The 22,924-nt window shown below is 35.4% G+C and overlaps 1 protein-coding gene across 6 annotated transcripts in view; it reads right to left on the reverse strand.

Annotated features, from left to right (window-relative positions):
• The window catches only part of LOC133546053 (phospholipid-transporting ATPase IA-like), a 441,030-nt gene that overhangs the window by 208,533 nt on the left and 209,573 nt on the right, over nt 1-22,924 (reverse strand). For all 6 annotated transcript variants that reach the window (XR_009804972.1, XM_061891880.1, XM_061891879.1 and 3 more), the window contains 4 exons: nt 21,506-21,588; nt 17,231-17,280; nt 11,472-11,541; nt 11,232-11,316 (listed from right to left, as the gene is read on the reverse strand). Coding sequence is in view for 5 of the 6 variants with exons in the window: in XM_061891880.1 (XP_061747864.1) it covers nt 11,232-11,316; nt 11,472-11,541; nt 17,231-17,280; nt 21,506-21,588 (288 nt within the window). In the remaining variant the exon portion in view is untranslated. The remainder of the gene's footprint in view (nt 1-11,231; nt 11,317-11,471; nt 11,542-17,230; nt 17,281-21,505; nt 21,589-22,924) is intronic.

Below are 22,924 nucleotides of genomic sequence, written 5' to 3' on the forward strand. Positions count from 1 at the left end.
CATTTAAGAAACTCCACCCGGACAGCCCCTCAAACGAGAACATGTCCGGTGAAAAGAGGAGGTACGGTCAGTCTATCCTAGCCCGATGCTAGCATGCCGTGTGTTGTTGTTTTTTTTGATTGATTGAAACTTTTATTAGTAGATTGCACAGTACAGGACATATTCCGTAGAATTGACCACTAAATGGTAAAACCCAAATAAGTTTTTCAACTTGTTTAAGTCGGGGTCCACGTAAATCAATTCACGGTGCCTCAGTGTGCATTGTTTACAAAACGTGCGGTGCGCTACTTAATATGTCCGTGTCGTTCGGTACACCTCCGAACCGAACCAAAATCCCCGTACTAAAACGGCTCAATCCAAATACATGTACCATTACACCCCCACTAAATATAGGACTAGAACTGGAACCCAAACAAAATCCAATAATATTAAATACACCAAATAATACAATAATGTTCACTTTAAAGCAGGGGTCTCAAACACGCGGCCCGCAGGCCAATTGCTGTTATTTTGCGGCCCGCACCTTGATGTGAAGATTTAATGTTAGTGCGGCCCACAAGCTTTATATGAATGGCGCTTTTAAGCGTCATACTTGTATATCCTCGATTTTTCCGGGAGACTCCCAATTTTCAGTGCCCCTCCTGGGGTAATCATTCTCCCGATTTTCACCCTAACAATATTATAAAGGGGCACCACATTGAGCGTCCTCTACAACCTGTACTAATAACGTGCTAGCCCAGCCACATGTCATATTTGGCTTCTGTAGACGCAAAACAACTTGATCAACAGCCATGCAGGTCACACTGAGGGTGGCCGTATAAACAACTTTAACACTGTTACAAATATGCGCCACAATGTGAACCCACACCAAACAAGAATGACAAACACGTTTTGGGAGAACATCCCCCCCGTAACACAACAGAAAAAATACCCAGAATCCAATACAGCCCTAACTCTTCCAGGCTACAATAGGGGGCGGGGTTGGGGGGGGGGGGTATGTCACGCAAAATTTCTTCCCCCCCTACACCCCCCCCCCCCCCATTTACTTCCGGGGTCACGTTTCCTCTTACGTCAGGAATATCCTCAAGTCAATTTGTCCAACTAATACAGATGTTTTGTTAAAGCTATATTATAAAAAAAAATTAAAAACCAATTTACAAACACAATCTATGGGATGACCTAAGAGGAAACGTGACCCCGGAAGTAAATGGGGGGGGGAGGCTTGTTTTTATTTTTATAATATGGCGTTAACAAAACGTCTGTATTTTTATAATATAGCGTTATATTTTTATAATATAGCGTTAACAAAACGTCTGTATTAATTGGACAAATTAACTTGAGGATATTCCTAACGTAAGAAGAAACATGACCCCGGAAGTAAATGGGGGGTAAGGTTTTTGTAGGGGGGAAGAAATTTGGCGTAACACAGTGTATATTGTAGCCCGGAAGAGTTAGGGCTGCATTGGATTCTGGGTATTTGTTCTGTTGTGTTTATGTTGTGTTACGGGACGGATGTTCTCCCAAAATGTGTGTCTCAATCTTGTTTGGTGTGGGTTCACAGTGTGGCGCATATTTGTAACAGTGATAAAGTTGTTTATACGGCCACCCTCAGTGTGACCTGTATGGCTGTTGACCAAGTATGTCTTGCAGTCACTTCCGTGGGTCTGCAGAAGCCTCATACAATATGTGACTGGGCCGGCACGCTGTTTGTATGGTGGAAAAGCGGACGTGAAGGCAGGTTGTAGAGGACGCTAAAGGCAGTGCAATCACGGCACGCCCTTAATATTGTTGTCCGGGTGAAAACCGGGAGAATGACTGCCCCAGGAGGTTGATGGGAGGGGCACTGATATTCGGATGTTTTTACTGGAAATATCGTGAGAGTTGTCAGGTATGTTGCTAGGGCGGGTAAGCCATTCAAAGGTGAATTTATTAAAAAGTGCATGTTGGATTTTTTTAAGAAAACTTTTCTCGCGGCCCAGTTTCTGCATCCAGGTAAATTGAGTTTGAAACCCCTGCTTTAAAGCATGTGGACATTTTGTTAGAATGTAATTATCTTAGCAAAATTATCAATTGTACTGAAGGTATAACTTTTTGATATAATTCTTACATTAGATCTTTAGTTTTGTAAGTATATTATCCTTATGTGGGTGTGTATCCATGCATAAATGTTATGCAGATATGTGTTTTTCTCCCCTTTTATTATTATTTTCCTTGTATTTTTGTTGTTTGATTGCTTATTATTTCATTTGTATCCTTTTCAAGACTTTGTGGATACAATTTCCTTTTTAAAATAAATGTTGAAGTATAAAATATGGGAATTTTTCAAATTAATTGCAATTCAGTATTTAAACGTAAATAGATAAGTAGAGATAATTTTTTCTCTCCGTTTCCTTTTTTATTTGTAAACATTTTTGTTGTTTGCTTATTAAATCAAAATTATGTTTATCCTTTTTTAGTTTGTATTTTTTTTAAGCAATGTCAACGGATAAGATAATATGCAATGTTTGCAAATGTATTGCAATCAAGTAATACCACTGTATTAATACAATGATAAGAATCATAAAAAAAACTTTTTAATACCAGTAAAATATTTTTTTAAATATATTAAGAGGAATAATAATACATTAATTAAAAAAAATGCAAGAATCTGAACCCATTAAAATATGTATTATTTTCAAAAGTTTGTATTTTACTTTGTGGATACAATTCCCTTTTTAAAATAAATGTAGGATTAAACGTATAATTTTTGCGAATTCATTGCAATTAAGTATTAAGACGCAAATACATGAGTGGAAATACTGTATATAGATTTTTCTCCCCGTTTCCTTTTTTATCTACGATCATTTTATTTGTTGTTTGCTTATTTTAAATTATGTACATCTTTTTTAGAGGTTTTTTTTTTTAAAGCAATGTTAAAGGATAAGATAATATGCAATGTTTGCAAATGTATTGCAATCAAGTAATACAACTGTATTGATATAATGATAAGAATCATAACAATTTTTTTTTAATACCAGTAAAATATTTTTCAAATATACTAAGAAGAAAAATAATAAATTAATTAAAAAAATGCAAGAATCTGAACCCATTAAAATATGTATTATTTTCAAAAGTTTGTATTTTACTTTGTGGATACAATTCATTTTTTAAAATAAATGTTGAAGGATAAAATTTGCAATTTTTGCGAATTCATTACAATTAAGTATTAAAATGCAAATACATGATAAGTAGATATACTGTATATAGATTTTTCTCCCTGTTTCCTTTTTAATTTATGATCATTTTAGTTGTTTTCTTATTTATTTTAAATTATGTACATCTTTTTTAGAGTTTTTTTTTTTTAAAGAAATGTTAAAGGATAAGATAATATGCAATGTTGCAAATGTATTGCAATCAAGTAATACAAATGTGTTTGTATAATAATAATAATCATTAAAAAAATCTTAAATACCAGTAAAAAACTTTAAAATATATTAAGTGGGAAAAATTATTAATCAATAAAAATGCAAAAGAAATAAGACAAGATCAATTAAAAGGATTATTAAATATTGGACTAGAACTTAGGGTTCTTGAGGGTGCATGGGAGTTTGCCCAACCAGTCTACATGTGCTTTGTGGACTTGGAGAAGGCATTCGACCGTGTCCCTCGGGAAGTCCTGTGGGGAGTGCTCAGAGAGTATGGGGTATCGGACTGTCTTATTGTGGCGGTCCGTTCCCTGTACGATCAGTGCCAGAGCTTGGTCCGCATTGCCGGCAGTAAGTCGAACACATTTCCAGTGAGGGTTGGACTCCGCCAAGGCTGTCCTTTGTCACCCATTCTGTTCATAACTTTTATGGACAGAATTTCTAGGCGCAGTCAAGGCGTTGAGGGGTTCCGGTTTGGTAACCGCAGGATTATGTCTCTGCTTTTTGCAGATGATGTGGTCCTGATGGCTTCATCTGACCGGGATCTTCAGCTCTCGCTGGATCGGTTCGCAGCCGAGTGTGAAGCGACCGGAATGAGAATCAGCACCTCCAAGTCCAAGTCCATGGTTCTCGCCCGGAAAAGGGTGGAGTGCCATCTCCGGGTTGGGGAGGAGACTCTGCCCCAAGTGGAGGAGTTCAAGTACCTAGGAGTCTTGTTCACGAGTGAGGGAAGAGTGGATCGTGAGATCGACAGGTGGATCGGTGCGGCGTCTTCAGTAATGCGGACGTTGTACCGGTCCGTTGTGGTGAAGAAGGAGCTGAGCCGGAAGGCAAAGCTCTCAATTTACCGGTCGATCTACGTTCCCATCCTCACCTATGGTCATGAGCTTTGGGTCATGACCGAAAGGACAAGATCACGGGTACAAGCGGCCGAAATGAGTTTCCTCCGCCGTGTGGCGGGGCTCTCCCTTAGAGATAGGGTGAGAAGCTCTGCCATCCGGGAGGAACTCAAAGTAAAGCCGCTGCTCCTTCACATCGAGAGGAGCCAGATGAGGTGGTTCGGGCATCTGGTCAGGATGCCACCCGAACGCCTCCCTAGGGAGGTGTTTAGGGCACGTCCAACCGGTAGGAGGCCACGGGGAAGACCCAGGACACGTTGGGAAGACTATGTCTCCCGGCTGGCCTGGGAACGCCTCGGGATCCCCCGGGAAGAGCTAGACGAAGTGGCTTGGGAGAGGGAAGTCTGGGTTTCCCTGCTTAGGCTGTTGCCCCCGCGACCCGACCTCGGATAAGCGGAAGATGATGGATGGATGGATGGATAATCTGAACCTATTAAAATATTTATCCTTTTCAAGAGTTTGCATTTTACTTTGTGGATAGACTTTATTGTTGGAAAATAAATGTCAAAGGGTAAAAAAAAATGCAATTTTTGCAAATTCATTGCAATTAAATATTGAAACGTAAATAAATGATAAGTAGAAATACTGTATATAGTTTTTTCTCCCCACTTCCTTTTTTATTTATAACATTTTTTGTTGTTAGCTTATTTATTTCAAATTATGTATATCATTTTTAGCTGGTATTTTTTTAAAGCAATGTTAAAGGATAAGATAATATGCAATATTTGCAAATGTATTGCAATCAAATAATATAACTGTATTAATATAATGATAGGAATCATAAAAAAAAGTTCTAATACCAGTAAAATAGTTAAAAATATACTAAGTGGAAAAATAATAAATCAATTTAAAAAAAATGCAACAATCTGAACCAATTAAAATATGTATTATTTTCAAGAGTTTGTATTTTACTTTGTGGATACAATTCCTTTTTTAAAATTAATGTTGAAGGATAAAATATGCATTTTTTGCAAATTCATTGAAATTAAGTATTAAAACGTACATGGTGAGTAGAAATACTGTATATAGATGTTTCCTTTTTTATTCATGATCATTTTATTTGTTCTTTGCTTATTTATTTTAAATTATGTACATCTTAAGATTTTTTTTAGGCAATGTTAAAGGATAAGATAATATGCAATATTTGCAAGTGTATTGCAATCAATACAAATGTATTTATGTAATAATAATAATCATTAAAAAAACTTAAATACCAGTCACAAAAATATATTAAGTGTAAAAATAATAAAATCAATTAAAAAATGCTAAACAAATAATACAAATTCAATTAATAGGATTATTAAATGTTGGACTAAAACCAGAATCTACACACCCAAATATATTAAAAAATAATCTGAACCTATTAAAATATGTATCTTTTTTAAGAGTTTGTATTTTACTTTGTGGATGCAATTTCTTTTTAAAAATAAATGTCGGTGGATAAAATAAGAATTTTTTTCAAATTCATTGAAATTAAATATTAAAAAGTAAATACATAAGTAGAAATACTGTATATAGTTTTTCCTCCCCACTTCCTTTTTTATTTATAACATTTTTTTGTTGTTGTTAGCTTATTTATTTCTAATTATGTATATAATTTTTTATTTGTTTTTTTTAAAGCAATGTTAAAGGATAATATGCAATGTTTGCAAATGTATTGCAATCAAGTAATACAAATGTTTATATAATAACAAAAATATTCATTAAAAAAACTCTTAAATACCAGTAAAATATTTTTGAATATAATAAGTGGAAAATTAATGAATGAATAAAAAATACAAAATAAATTATAATACAAGTTTAATTAAAATGATTACTAAATATTGGACTAGAACCAGAACCCAAACAAACCCAAAAATATTAAAAATAATCTGAACCTATTAAAATATGTATCCTTTTTTTATATTCACTTTGTGGATATAATTTATTTTTTTTAAATAAATGTCGAAGGATAAAAAATGCAATTTTAGCAAATTCATTGCTATTAGGTATTAAAACGTGAATAAAAGATAAGTAGAAATACTGTATATAGTTTTTCCTCCCCGCTTCCTTTTTTATTTAATAATTTTTGTTGTTGTTAGCTTATTTATTTCAAATTATGTTTATCATGTTTGTTTTTTTACTCAATGTTAAAGGATAAGATAATATGCAATATTTGCAAATGTATTGCAATCAAGTAATACAACTGTATTAATATAATAATAAAAAAATACTTTTTAATACCAGTAAAATATTTTTTAAATATATTGACAGGAAAATCAATAAATTAAAAAAAAAAAAATGCAATAATTTGAACCTATTAAAATATATATTATTTTCAAGTGGATACAATTCCTTTTTTTAAATAAATGTCAAAGGATAAAATATGCAATTTTTGAGAATTCATTGCCATTAAAATGTGCTCTGAATTGCAAAAAAGTAATACAACTGTACTTATGTAATGATAATAATTATTAAAAAAAACTCTCTGTGACAGTTTATCCTCACACTGTCACGGTTTGACCTTTGACTTCCTCTCAAACTGTACATATTTGTTAGGTAGTTCAAGATGGACAAACTACAAACATTCAATCGCGTTAGTCAGTGAAAACCATCTTTTTTTTCAGTCATGCATGCTCAACAAACAAATTGTAACATCTCACTCACCATGGCTCTGAATGTGTGGCTAAAAAGAGTCAAGGTGGGGCTGCTTTGACTAATTAGGCCTAATTTGGGCCGAACCATGATTGTCAGAAACTGGGTGTTGCGGAGGCACGCTGGACATTTAAAAGTTGTGTTGTCGAAGCCTGAATACACAGCGTACAAGAATGACTGCTTTACAAATACAAAATTACTATGTGAATACTTTGTAGATGGTTATTTATGGTGTAATTCACAAAAGAACGGTTTTCTTAATTCCCCCTGTCAAATTGGTACCAGCGAGTGGGCGGGGCTATGGGCTATTTAAGTGGGAAAATGCCATTTTTCTGCCTGTCACTGTCCTGAGTTACTAAATACTGACATCTGCTGGACATTAAAAATCACTACAGGCAACCAATGGACTCAACTGACACTGATTTTACGACCGAATATGGGTGTCGGCTCTTTAGCGCCGCCCTAGTGGCTCTCTGGAGCTTTTTCAAAAATATATGAAAAATGGAAAAAGATGAGGGGGGAAAAAACATATTTTTTGTTTGAATATGGTTTCTGTAGGAGGACAAAAAAATAATAAATCAATAAAAAATGCAAAAGAAATAAGACGATCAATTAAAAGGATTACTAAACATTGGACTAGAACTTGAACCCAAACACAATTCATTAGTAAAAAATAATCTGAACCTAATAAAATATTAATCCTTTTTTTTTAAGAGTTTGTATTTTACTTTTTGGATACAATTTATTTAAAAAAATAAATGTCGAAGAATAACATATGCAATTCTTGCAAATTCATTGCAATGACGTATTAAAACTTAAATACATAACTAAAATACATAAGGAGAAATACTGTGTATAATTTTTCCTCCCCATTTCCTTATTTGTTTCAAATTATGTAAATCCTTTTTTTAGAGTTTCTTATTTTTTAAAGCAATGTTAAATGATAAGATAATATGCAATGTTTGCAAATGTATTGCAATTAAATATAATTATAAACCAGTAAAACATATTAAGTGGAAAAATGATTATAAATCAATGATAATACAAGTTCAATTAAAATGATTAGTAAATATTGGATGAGAACTAGAAACCAAACAAAATATAATAATCTGAACCTATTAAAATATGTATCCACTTTAAGAGTTTGTATTTTACTTTGTGGATAAAATTATTATAATTTTTTTTAAATTGCAAAATCATTGAAATTAAGTATTAAAACGTAAATACATGGCAAGTAGAAAAACTGTATATATTTTTCCCCCTTTTCCTTTAGTTGCAATCCATTTTTTTGTTTGCTTACTTATTTTAAATTATGTATATCCTTTTTTTAGAGTTTGTATTCTCTTTTGTGGATTATCTTTTTTTCTTCAAAGCAATGTTTGCAAATGTATTGCAATCAATTAATACAAATGTATTTGTATAATGATAATAATCATAAGAAAAACTCTTAAATACCAGTAAAATATATTAAGTGGAAAAATAATAAATCAATAAAAAACTGCTAAATAAATTATAATACAAGTTCAATTAAAATGATTACTAAATATTGGACAACAACCGGGTCCCAAACAAAATCCAATATTAAAAATAATCTGAACCTATTAAAAAATGTGTAGGTGGTCTTTTACTCCACATTGTCAACACTGCCAGTTTGCGCCACTTGGGGGCAGCATTCCTACAGAGCACACCTCCATAAAATGTAGTTTTATCGGCATATTTATTTAGATCGGGGTTCTGCAACGACTTATATAAGACTTTTAAAGTCATTTTGATAGTAGGTTAATATAGACACTTATGTCATGTGTTGCCTTCATTATAACACTTACGTAAGACTTTTAAAGTAATTTTGATAGTAGGCTAATATAGACACTTATGACGTGTTGCCGTCATTATAAGACTTTTAAAGTCATTTTGATAGTAGGCTAATATAGCTAATATAGACACTTACGTCATGTGTTGTTTTCATTATAACACTTATATACAGCTTTTAAATTTATTTTGATAGTAGGCTATTATATCTAATATAGACACCTACGTCATGTGTTGTTTTCATTGTAAGATTTATATACAGCTTTTAAATAAATTTTGATAATAGGCTAATATAGCTTATATAAACACGTCATGTGTGGCCTTCATGATAACATTTATATAAGACTTTTAAAATCATTTTGATAGTAGGCTAATATATAGACACTTAAATCATGTGTTGTCCTCATGATAACACTTATATAAGACTTGTAAAGTCACTCTGATAGTAGGCTAATATAGCTAATATAGACACTTAAATCATGTGTTGCCTTTATTATAAGACTAATAGACATTTTTACAGTAGGCTAATATGGAAAGGTCATGTGTTGTCTTCATTGTAACACTTATACGAGTTTTAAAGTAATTTCGATAGTGGGCTATTATAGCTGATATAGACACTTATGTCATGTGTTGTCTTTATTATAACACTTATATAAGGCTTTTAAAATCATTTTGATAGTAGGCTAATACAGACACTAACGTCATGTGTTGTCCTCGTTATAACACTTATATAAGACTTGTAGAAGTCAATTTGATAGTCGGCTAATATAGCTAATATAAACACTTATGTCATGTGTTGTCTTTATTACAACACTTATATATGACTTGTAAAGTCATTTTGATAGTAGGCTAATATAGCTAATATAGAGACTTACATCATGTGTTGCCTTCATTATAACACTTATAAGACTTTTAAAGTCATTTTGATAGTAGGCTAATATAGCTAATATAGAGACTTACATCATGTGTTGTCTTCATTATAACACTTATATAAGACTTGTAAAGTCATTTTGATAGTAGGCTAATACATCTAATATAGACACTTAAATCATGTGTTGCCTTTATTATAACACTTACATAAGACTAATAGTCATTTTGATAGTAGGCTGATATAGACATGTCATGTGTTGTCTTGATTATAACACTTGTAAAGTCAATTTGATAGCAAGCTAATACATCTAATATAGACACTTAAATCACGTGTTGCCTTTATTATAACACTTATATAAGACTTCTAAAGTAATTTTGATAGTAGGCTAATACATCTAATATAGACACCTAAATCATGTGTTGCCTTTATTATAACACGTATATAAGACTAATAGTCATTTTGATAGTAGGCTTATATAGACAATTATGTCATGTGTGGTCTACATATAACAGTGATATAAGACGTTTAAAGTAATTTTAATAGTGGGCTAATATAGACACTTATGTCACGTGTGGTCTACATTATATAACACTTATATAACACTTTTAAAGTCATTTTGATAGTAGGTTAATATAGCTAATATAGGCACTTAAATCATGTGTTGCCTTCATTTTAAGACTTACATGAGACTAATAAAGCCATTTTGATAGTAGGCTAATATAGACACTTATGTCATGTTTGGTCTACATTATGACGGTGATATAAGACTTGAAGTAATTTTGATAGTAGGCTAACATAGACACTTAATTCATGTGTTGTCTTCATTATAACACTTTTAAAGTCATTTTGATAGTAGGCTAATATAGCTGATATAGACACTTAAATCATGTGTTGTCTTCATTATAACACTTTTAAAGTAATTTTGATAGTAGGCTAATATAGCTGATATAGACAGTTAGATCATGTGTTGTCTTCATTTTAAGACTTACATGAGACTAATAAAGTCATTTTGATAGTAGGCTAATATAGACACGTCATGTGTGGTCTACATTATAACACTTATATAAGACTTTTAAAGTAATTATGATAGTAGGCTAATACAGCTAATATAGACACTTACATCATGTGTTGTCTTTATTATAACACTTATAAAAGACTTTTAAAATCATTTTGATAGTAGGCTAATATAGACACTTAAATCACGTGTTGTTGGTTCATTATAGCAATTTTAAAGTAATTTTGATAGTAGGCTAATATAGCTAATATAGACACTTAAATCATGTGTTGCCTTCATTTTAAGACTTACATGAAACTAATAGTCATTTTGATAGTAGGCTAATATTGACACATCATGTGTTGTCTTCTTTATAACACTTATATAAGACTTTTTTAAAGTCATTTTGATAGTAGACTAATATAGCTGATATAGACACTTAACGTCAGATTAGTTTTTTGTATTTTTTGTCCAGTATGGCTCTTTCAACATTTGGGGTTGCCGACCCCTGCTTTATTTAGATGAAAGCATTGAACTGTCCCGACTGTGTGATGAAGAAAAGACCCCAAAGGCGGAGTGCTTCACTGTCAGCCACCAGGGGGCAGCGCTCACCCACTCACCCTCGGTGGCAAACTGCTCCAGATGCTTCAACGTGATCTCTTTGTAGCGAGAACTGTCTGCCAGTCTGTCATAGATGACCGTGTCCTGAGGAGAAGCACACGCCTTGACAACTCAACCCTAATCATGTGTCTTCTAGAAGGTTCCATGATCATTCCTTTCCTGCGCCAGTCCGCCTATGTGGCGCTGATGCTGATGATGGCGGCGGCGTTGTTGCCATGGGGACAGACACAGACACTCACCGCTCCTTTGCAGTAGAGGCGGATCTTTCCGGATGGCGTGCGCATGATGACTGACATCCTCTTCCTGGCGCTGTGGCGGGGTGGGCAGAGAAAGGGAAGGTGTTACATGGCGAGGTGTTAGTCGACAAATTATCACGCACAGTTTGAGCGCGCGGCGGCTAAAATTGGACAACATGGAGGATACTTTGGATACGACGTCACTCCATATTTTGTCAACAAACAATAACAAATAACTTCCACAAACTATTCCCACTGAGATTGTGAGTGGGCCTGCTACAGTAGGGAAGGGATTCATAGAGACCCCATTCCTGGAAAAGGGGCGGTTCATCATTTTGCAATGCAGTCGGCTGAAAATGATGGAAAGTGCCACTCTCCAGCGCAACTGACGCTGTGGTCAAAGTTGGAATTGCCACAGAACACATTTTTGAAATGAAAATGTTTTTATTTAAACGGGGATAGCAATCTTGATCATTTCGCGATATCTCCATATTTTTGGTGAAAGGATTTAGTAGAGAACATCGACGATAAAGTTCGCAACTTTTGGTCGCTAATAAAAAAAGCCTCGCCTTTACCGGAAGTAGCAGACTATGTGCACGTGATGTCACGGGTTGTGGAGCTCCTCACATCCTCACATTGTTTATAATCATAGCCTCCAGCAGCAACAGCTATTCGGACCGAGAAAGCGACAATTTCCCCATTAATTTGAGCGAGGATGAAAGATTCGTGGATGTGGAAATTTAGAGTGAAAAACTAGGGGGAAAAAAAGGCGATTGCACAGTGGGAGCGATTCAGATGTTATTAGACACATTTACTAGGATAATTCTGGGAAATCCCTTATCTGCCTATTGTGTTGCTAGTGTTTTAGTGAGTTAAATAATACCTGAAAGTCTGAGGGGTGTGGCCACGGGTGTGTTGACGCCAGAATCTCTGAAGTCACGAAGCTGCAGCAGGACAGAAGCTCCGCTGATCTCCGGTAAGAGCCGACTTATTACCACGATTTTCTCACCGAAAACTGCCGGTTGACATGTAGTCGGGATCCATGTTCGCTTGACCGCTCTGATCCATAGTAAAGCTTCACCTCCGGGAATTTTAAACAAGGAAACACCATGTGTTTGTGTGGCTAAAGGCTAAAAGCTTCCCACCTCCATCTTTCTACTTAGAGTTCTCCATTATTAATTGAACAAATTGCAAAAGATTCAGCAACACAGATGTCCAGAATACTGTGTAATTATGTGATTAAAGCAGACTACTTATAGCTTGGATCGGGCTGGAAAATAATGTCCGCTACAACCTGATACGTCAAACGCACGCGTCATCATACCGCAACGTTTTCTACAGGATACCTCGCGGGAAATTTAAAATTGCAATTTAGTAAACTAAAAAGGCCGTATTGGCGTGTGTTGCAATGTTAATATTTCATCATTGATATATAAACTATCAGACTGCGTGGTCGGTAGTAGTGGGTTTCAGTAGGCCTTTGAAGATATTCAACACTCTACTGCCATCTGGCGGCTAAAGTGGATAGTGCAGGCCCAAACATCGTCACGTTTCATGTGTCAGGTAAACGACAAGAAATGGGGACATATAAATCTCCTTCCTACTGTATCTGAGTTGTGATCTAAAACTAACTTGTTGCCAAGCATTCTGGGCTTTTTTAAAAGCAAATGGTAAGTATGTTTAAGGCTAGCATCCTAAACAAAAGTACCAAAAGTGCTACATCATGTCATGCACATTTGTTTTTAGACATGCTAGCAAGCTAACTGTTAGCACCTAGTAAAATAATTCGAATGACCAAAAGTACCAACGCAGTTTTATAGTGTCTGTATACCAGGCATAGATCTGCATTTAGACATTAATAAAATAGCTCAAATGTTAGCATATTAGCTGTTAGCATGGTAACGCCTAGGAAAACACATCACTAAAAAATAAAAGTGGTGTTCTACAGTTAAAATGCCATCCATATGTTTATATTTAGACATGAGGGAAATAGCTAAAATGCTAGAATGCTAACTGTTAACACTTATCAAAATAGCACTAAAGACTAAAAGCGCCAAAGGAGTTCTATAGTGTCCATACATCATGCCATGCATGTATTATATTTGTATTTAGACTTGAGTAAAATAGCTAAAATATTAGCATGGTAACAATTAGCGTGGTAGCAAAATAACACTAAAGACCTAAAGTATCAACACAGTTATATAGTGTCTGTATACCATGCCATGCATATGTTTATATTTAGACATTAGTAAAATAGCTCAAATGCTAGCATGCTAACTGTTAACATGGTAGCACTTTTTAAAACAGCACTAAAGACTAAAAGCGCCAAAGGAGTTCTATAGTGTCCCTATATCATGCCATGCATATACTGTACTATATTTGTATTTAGACTTGAGTACAATAGCTAAAATATTAGCATGCTAACTGTTAGCATAGTAGCATTTACCAAAATAGCACTGAAGACTAATAGACCGAAGACATGCATATACTCTATTGGTATTTAAACATGAGTAAAATAGCTAAAATGCTAGCATGCTAACTGTTAGCATGGTAGCACTTACGAAATAAGCACCAAAGACTAAAAGCGCAATATTAGCATGCTAACTGTTAGCATGGTAGCAAAATAACACTAAAGACCTAAAGTATCAACGCAGCATGGTAGCAAAATAACACTAAAGACCTAAAGTATCAACGCAGTTCTATCGTGTCTGTATTCCATGCCGTGCATATATTTATATTTAGACATTAGTAAAATATCTCAAATATTAGCATGCTAACTGTTAGCATGGTAGCATTTACTGAAATAGCACTGAAGACTAATAGACCGAAGACATGCATATACTCGATTTGTATTTAGAAATGAGTAAAATAGCTAAAATATTAGCATGCTAACTTTTAGCTTGGTAGCAAAATAACAATTAAGACCTAAAGTATCAATGCAGTTCTATTGCGTCTGGATACCATGCCATGCACAAATTTATATTTAGACATGAGCAAAGAAGCTCAAATATTAGCATGCTAACTGTTAGCATGGTAGCATTTACCGAAACAGCACTGAACACTAATAGACTGAAGACATGCATATACTGTATTTGTATTTGGACATGGGTAAAATAGATGAAATATTAGCATGCTAATTGTTAGCATGGTAAAAAAACCACACTAAAGACCAAAAGTATCAACACGGTCTGTATATCATACCATGCATATATTTATATTTAGACATTAGTATAAAAGCTCAAGTGTTAGCATGCTAACTGTTAGCATGGTAGCAATTACCAAAACAGCACTAAAGACTAAAAGCGCCAAGGGAGTTCTATAGTGTCCCTACATGCCATGCATATACTGTATTTGTATTTAGACAAAAGTAAAATAGCTAGAATATTAGCAGGCTAACTGTTAGCATGGGAGCAAAATAACACTAAAGACCAAAAGTACTAACACAGTTCTAAGGTGTCGGTATATCGTGCCGTGCATCAAATTATCTTTAGACATTAATAAATTAGTTCAAATGTTAGCATGCTAACTGTTAGCATGGTAGCACTTACCAAAAACAGCACTAAAGACTAAAAGCGCCAAAGGAGTTCTATAGTGTCCCTACATCATGCCATGCATATACTATAATTGTATTTAGACTTGAGTACAATAGCTAAAACATTAGCATGCTAACTGTTAGCATGGTAGCATTTACCAAAATAGCACTGAAGACTAATAGACTGAAGACATGCATATACTCTATTTGTATTTAGACATGAGTAAAATAGCTAAAATATTAGCATGCTAACTTTTAGCTTGATAGCAAAATAGCAATTAAGACCTAAAGTATCAATGCAGTTCTATACCATGCCATGCACATGTTTATATTTAGACATCAGTAAAATAGCTCAAATGCTAGCATGCTAACTGTTAGCATGGTAGCACTTACCAGAACAGCACTAGAGACTAAAAGCGCCAAGGGAATTCTATAGTGTCCCTACATGCCATGCATATACTGTATTTCTATTTAGACATAAGTAAAATAGCTCAAATATTAGCATGCTAAATGTTAGTATGGTAGCAAAATAACACTAAAGACCAAAAGTACTAACACAGTTCTAAGGTGTCGGTATATCCTGCCGTGCATTAAATTATATTTAGACATTAATAAAATAGTTCAAATGTTAGCATGCTAACTGTTAGCATGGTAGCATTTACCAAAAACAGCATTAAAGACTAAAAGCGCCAAGAGAGTTCTAGTGTCCCTACATCATGCCATGCATATACTATATTTGACTTGAGTACAATAGCTAAAATATTAGCATGCTAACTGTTAGCATGGTAGCATTTACAAAAATAGCACTGAAGACTAATAGACCGAAGACATGCATATACTCTATTTTTATTTAGACATGAGTAAAATAGCTAAAATACTAGCATGCTAACTTTTAGCTTGGTAGCAAAACAACAATTAAGACCTAAAGTATCAATGCAGTTCTATTGTGTCTGGATACCATGCCAAGCACAAATTTATATTTAGACATGAGCAAAGAAGCTCAAATATTAGCATGCTAACTGTTAGCATGGTAGCATTTACCGAAATAGGACTGAACACTAATAGACTGAAGACATGCATATACTGTATTTGTATTTAGACACGAGTAAAATAGATAAAATATTAGCATGCTAATTGTTAGCATGGTAGCAAAACAACACTAAAGACCAAAAGTATCAACACAGTCTGTATATCATGCCATGTATATATTTATACTTAGACATTAGTAAAATAGCTCAAATTTTAGCATGTTAACTGTTAGCATGGTTAGCACTTTCCAAAACGGCACTAAAGATTAGAAGCGCCAATGGAGTTCTGTAATGTCGCTACATCATGCCATGCATATACTGTATTTATACTTAGACATGAGTAAAATAACTCAAATATTAGCATGCTAACTATTAGCATGGTAGCAAAATAACACTAAAGACCTAAAGTATCAACACAGTTCTATAGTGTCTGTATACCATGCATGCATGTTTATATTTAGACATTAGTAAAATAGCTCAAATGCTAGCATGCTAACTGTTAGCATGGTAACACTTACCAAAACAGCACTAGAGACTAAAAGCGCCAAGGGAGTTCTATAGTGTCCCTACATGCCATGCAAATACTGTATTTCTATTTAGACATAAGTAAAATAGCTAAAATATTAGCATGCTAACTGTTAGCATGGTAGCAAAATAACACTAAAGACCAAAAGTACTAACACAGTTCTACGGTGTCGGTATATCCTGCCGTGCATTAAATTATATTTAGACATTAATAAAGTAGTTCAAATGTTAGCATGCTAACTGTTAGCATGGTAGCACTTACTAAAAACAGCACTAAAAACGCCAAAGGGAGTTCTATAGTGTCCATACATCATGCCATGCATATACTGTATTTGTATTGAGACATTAGTAAAATAGTTCAAATAACAGTGTGCCTGCAGGAGCAAAGGTCACCGCCTCTGTCTATGGTGTTGAGGGCAGAGTCACAGCTGACAGGTGAATAGATTTCCTAGGTGGTTACGAGTTCATCTAATCATCTGTTGTCTTTGACAGTAAGTGCTGGAGAAACTTGGAGAAAAACCTATGTACATTAAAACCTTGCTAAAAAACTGCATACTTGGCTCTAAGACTAAAGACCAAAAGTACTAACACAGTTGTATAGTGTCCCTACATAGAAATAAGTGCATGGCATGCATGGATGTACATTTATACATGCTGGCTGCAAAGTGACAGCGTACCTTGTAAACTCCAGCACGTGAAGCAGCTCATACTTCTCCTCGTTCCCCAGCTGAAAGCGTGAAAAAAAAATATCAGATAACAACAAATCCAACAATTATTCTGCGATTTAGCAAGGTGGCGTTGCACCCGCGGCAAGGTGGGATTCAATGAACTTGTCTAATTAAAGGGGCGGTGAGCTACGAGACCCAATCAGAGAGGAAGCTTAATGAAGCTGGAGTGTCTCCTGGACACGCAATGTTCTCATACGGGGTGACTGGCTGTGACCTCGGCGCCGCAGATGGCGGACATTGGGTTAGCCAATTAAAACCACAACAGGATGGATGGCTTACCACCCACACCCACTAAATGAAATAAGCAGGGGCGTCCATGATAACTCTGCTTGGGTGGCAACATATGTTGCTCCAAAAACTGTATGGACCTTTAAGCATCAATGGTGCCTTCACAGATGTGTAAGTTACCCATGCCTTGGGGACTAATACACCCCCATACCATCACAGGTGCTGGCTTTTCAACTTTGCGCCTAGAACAATCCGGATGGTTCTTTTATCTCTTTGTTCCGGAGGACACGACGTCCACCGTTCCCAAAAAACAATTTGAAATGTGGACTCATCGGACCACAGAACACTTTTCCACTTTGCATCAGTCCATCTTAGATGAGCTCGGGGCCCAGTGAAGCCGGCGGCGGGTCCGGGTGTTGTTGATAAATGGCTTTTGGTTTGCATAGTAGAGTTTTAACTTGCACTTACAGGTGTAGCCACAAACTGTAGTTACTGACTGTGGTTTTATGAAGTGTTCCTGAGCCCATGTGGGGACATCTTTTAAACACTAATGTCACTATTTGATGCAGTACCGCCTGAGGGATATGTGCAGTGATTTCTCCAGATTTTCTGAACCTTTTGATGATATAATGGACCGTAGATGGTGAAATCCCTAAATTCCTTGCAACAGCTTGTTGAGAAATGTTGACAATTTGCTCACGCATTTCTGTGCTATGGCTATGATTTGTTTTTTCCCTTGGCCTCATTCTGGACCCCTCTCCAAGGGCCCAGGCTTTTGACCGATTCCCCCCCGCCCCATTGTTTACCTGTATATCACCTTTTTTTGTAAGGGGCGCCAAAAGTTGGCACACCCGTCAGCGATCCCGTTCTGTCTCCCTGTAATGTTTGTCTAATCTTGAATGGGATTGTGCTGAACATTTTAATTTCCCCTCTGGAATAATTAAAGTATTTCTGATTCTGATTGGGATTTGTTGACAAAGTGGTGACCCTGTTTGTGGATGAGCTCGGGCCCAGCAAAGCCGGCGGCGGGTCCGGGTGTTGTTGATAAATGGCTTTTGGTTTGCATAGTATAGTTTTAACTTGCACTTACAGATGTAGCCACAAACTGTAGTTACTGACAGTGGTTTTATGAAGTGTTCCTCAACCCATGTGGTGATATCCTTTACACACTGATGTCGATATTTGATGCAGTACCGCCTGAAGGATATGTGCAGTGATTTCTCCAGATTCTCTGAACCTTTTGATGATATAATGGACTGTAGATGGTGAAATCTTTAAATTCCTTGCAACAGCTGGTTGAGAAATGTTGACAATTTGCTCACGCATTTGTGTGCTATGGCTATGAGTTGTTTTTTCCCTCGGCCTCATTCTGGACCCCCTCTCCAAGGGCCTAGGTTTTCGACCATTTTTTTTTCTTCTCAACCCCCAATTGTTTACCTGTATCTCACCTTTTTTTGTAAGGGGTCCCGGAAGTTGGCAGGCCCGTCAGCGATCCTGTTCTGTCTCCCTGTAATGTTTAGTCCTGTTCTGTCTCCCTGTAATGTTTGTCTAATCTTGAATGGGATTGTGCTGAAAATTTTGATTTCCCCTCGGAGATTATAAAAGTATTTCTGATTCTGTTTGGTCTTTGTGGACAAAGTGGTGACCCTCGCCCCGTCCCTGTTTGTGAATGAGCTCGGGCCCAGCAAAGCCAGTGGTGTTTCTGGGTGTTGTTGATAAATGGCTTTGGCTTTGCAGAGTAGAGTTTTAACTTGCACTTAAGAGATGTAGCCACAAACTGTAGTTACTGACAGTGGTTTTAATGAAGTGTTCCTGAGCCCATGTGGTGATATCCTTTACACACTGATCTCGCTTTTTGATGGAGCTTACGTGGAGAGATTTCTCCAGATTCTCTGAGCCTTTTGATGGTATTACGGAGCGTAGATGGTGAAATCCTTAAATTCTAATTTGTATTTTATTTTTTTATAAATGTCGAATGATAATGTCAATGAGGGATTTTTAATCACTGCTATGTTGAAGTTGTTACTGGTATTGATACTATCGTTGATAATATTCTATTTAGTTTCACTACTTTTGGATTGTTCTGTGTCGTCTTTGTGAGTACTCTAAGTTGCTCTGTTTATTGTTGCTGTTCTGAGTGTTGCTGGGTTGGGTTTGGTTCTGGAATTGGATTGCATTGTTATGGTATTGCTGTGTATTGTTTTGTTGGATTGAATTCATTTAAAAAAAAAAAAAAAAATCCTTGCAATAGCTGGTTGAGAAATGTTGTTCTTAAACTGTTGGACAATTTGCTCACACATTTGTGTGCTATGGCTATGAGTTGTTTTTTCCCTCGGCCTTAGTCTGGACCCCCTCTCCAAGGGCCTAGGTTTTCGACCATTTTTTTTTCTTCTCACCCCCCCAATTGTTTACCTGCATCTCACCTTTTTTTGTAAGGGGCCCCGGAAGTTGGCAGGCCCGTCAGCAATCCTGTTCTGTCTCCCTGTAATGTTTGTCTAATCTTGAATGGGATTTTGCTGAAAATTTTGATTTCCCCTCGGAGATTATAAAAGTATTTCTGATTCTGTTTGGGCTTTGTGGACAAAGTGGTGACCCTCAGCCTGTCCCTGTTTGTGAATGAGCTCGGGCCCAGCAAAGCCGGCGGTGTTTCTGGGTGTTGTTGATAAATGGCTTGGGCTTTCTATAGTCGAGTTTTAACTTGCACTTCCAGATGTAGCGACGAACTGTAGTTACTGACAGTGGTTTTCCGAAGTATTCCTGAGCCCAGGTGGTGATATCCTTTCCACACTGATGTCGCTTGTTGGTGCAGTACCGCCTGAGGGATCCAAGGTCATGGGCATTCAATGTTACGTGCAGTGATTTCTCCAGATTCTCTGAACCAGTAGTAGAGGCAGATCAATTTGGGCAATGCGATTGAAAGGTTGTTGTATCTAGATTGGTCTCCCAAAGCTTAGGTAATAAAATATCAAAATTAGCAACTCTGCCTGGGATTCATTTATAATCAGCGTATGTGTCATCTAACGAATCTTGGGAGTGACCGGAAGAAGACCGGGTCAAACACAACATTACTGACAGTGGTTTTTCCGAACAATTTCTGAGCCCAGGTGGAGATATCCTTTACACACTGATGTCGCTTATTGATGCAGTACCGCCTGAGGGCTCCAAGGTCATGGGCATTCAATGTTACGTACAGTAATTTCTCCAGATTCTCTGAACCTTTTGATGATATTACGGAACGTAGATGGTGAAATCCCTAAATTCCTTGCAATAGCTGATTTAGAAATGTTGTTCTTAAACACTTTACTCACACATTTGTTCACTAAGTGGTGATCCTCGCACCATCCTTGTTTGTAAATGACTGAGCATTTCATGTAGGCTGCTTTTGTGCCCAATCATGGCACCCACCTGTTCCCAATTAGCCTGTTCACCTATGGGATGTTCAAAATAAGTGTTTGATGAGCATTCCTCAACTTTTTTTTGCCACTTGTGCCAGATTTTTTTAAACATGTTGCAGGCATCAGATTCCAAAGTAGCTAATATTTGCAAAAAAAATAATGTTTTCCAGTTGGAACATTAAAAATATCTTGTCTTTGCAGTCTGTTCAATTGAATATAGGTTATTTTTTGATTTACCCTTCACATAATGTGCCAACTTTACTGGTTTTGAGTTTTGTAGAAAGGTAAGTTTACTTGATGTTAAACAGAGTATCTGGGGCTAAAAGACTTATTATTAGTAACAGGCTAACATTTGCAGTCCATTCACTTTCAATCAGTCTGTATATGTGTAGATTAGGTATTTTTTCACATATATCGACTGATACTGATTTCAACCAGTCCTGTACTGTGGAAGTTTTTGTTTTTTTAAATATGTGTGCTTTTAGCTCGGTAGGTAACACGCATGTCTCTCATGCTGGATGACCCAGGTTACAAATATTCCCGGGACTTTGTTAACTATTACAGCCATTTAGGCAGCAAACAAATGGGGCCTGAAACTCACCATCTCCACAATGACGCTGTCTGGAGTTCTACCGGAGAACACAAAACCCAGGTTCCGTGCAGCTCTCACCAGAGCGCTTTCATCTTGAAGGAGAAAACAGAGAATACAGCCAAATGTTAGGGACAAAAAAATATCCTGATGTTTTGTAGACCAGGTATCTTACACGAGGACGAAGCTGCAGGGCGAGAAAAAAAAGAAGCTATCTGCTTGTTTTTTTTACACTTCACTTAACAAGCTCATCCCCCACCTCGCCTTCAAACCCCAAAGCGCCACACGGACGCGATTGTTGGACGCATTCAGGCACAAAATAAGCAGAATGTCACAGGAAGTAACAGCACTTATTAAAAGACACATTTCCTCTCGTAAGAAAGATTATTTGTCAGCGTGATGACAGGTTCAAGTGATGTTGTGTTAAACAAGATGATTAGATTTTGTTCGGATCGAGTTGTGTTTCAAAACAAAGACATTATTATTCTTTCTGGAAAGAAGACCCACTCAGTGTTTACATTTGGAGCAGCAAACATATGCCTCAAGGGATGGTGACATTCTGCAAATCCATTAAGACTGTCCTTTTTATTTCATACATACATATATATATATATATATATATATACATATATATATATATATATATACATATATACATATATATATATACATATATACATATATATATATATATATACATATATACATATATATATATATATATATACATATATACATATATATACATACATACATATATACATATATATATATATATATATACATATATATATATATATATATATACGTATACATACATACAAATTATATATATACACATATACACATGCATATATACTGTATATACACATACGTACATACATACACACATATATACTTAAATATACTGTATATATACATACATATACAGTATACATACACATTCATATATATATACACACATACATATTTACATACACACACATATTACAGTACGTATATATATATATATATATATATATATATATATATATATATATATATATATATATATATATATATATATATATATATATATATATATATATATATATATATATATATATATATATATATACTACAGTCTCTCTCTCACAGTGTGCGGAGTCTGTGCTTTTAAAAGGCGGGATCTGTTGCTTAGTGACAAGTGACATCCTCAAGGATTTCAATGGACAAAATTGCTGCAATTCCTATAATAATAATGACAATAATAATGACTGTAAAAATTATACTATAATAATCATGCAGCTATGATCACAAACATTTTTTTTATTTTTATTATTAGTCCAACAAATACAATTTCTGCATATGTGTGCTTTCTATAATAGTAATGACATTAATAATGACTGTAAAAATTATAATATAATAATTATGCAGCTGTCATCACGGAAA

The sequence above is a fragment of the Nerophis ophidion genome, linkage group LG29 (assembly GCF_033978795.1).
Source record: "Nerophis ophidion isolate RoL-2023_Sa linkage group LG29, RoL_Noph_v1.0, whole genome shotgun sequence".
Taxonomy (NCBI): domain Eukaryota; kingdom Metazoa; phylum Chordata; class Actinopteri; order Syngnathiformes; family Syngnathidae; genus Nerophis; species Nerophis ophidion.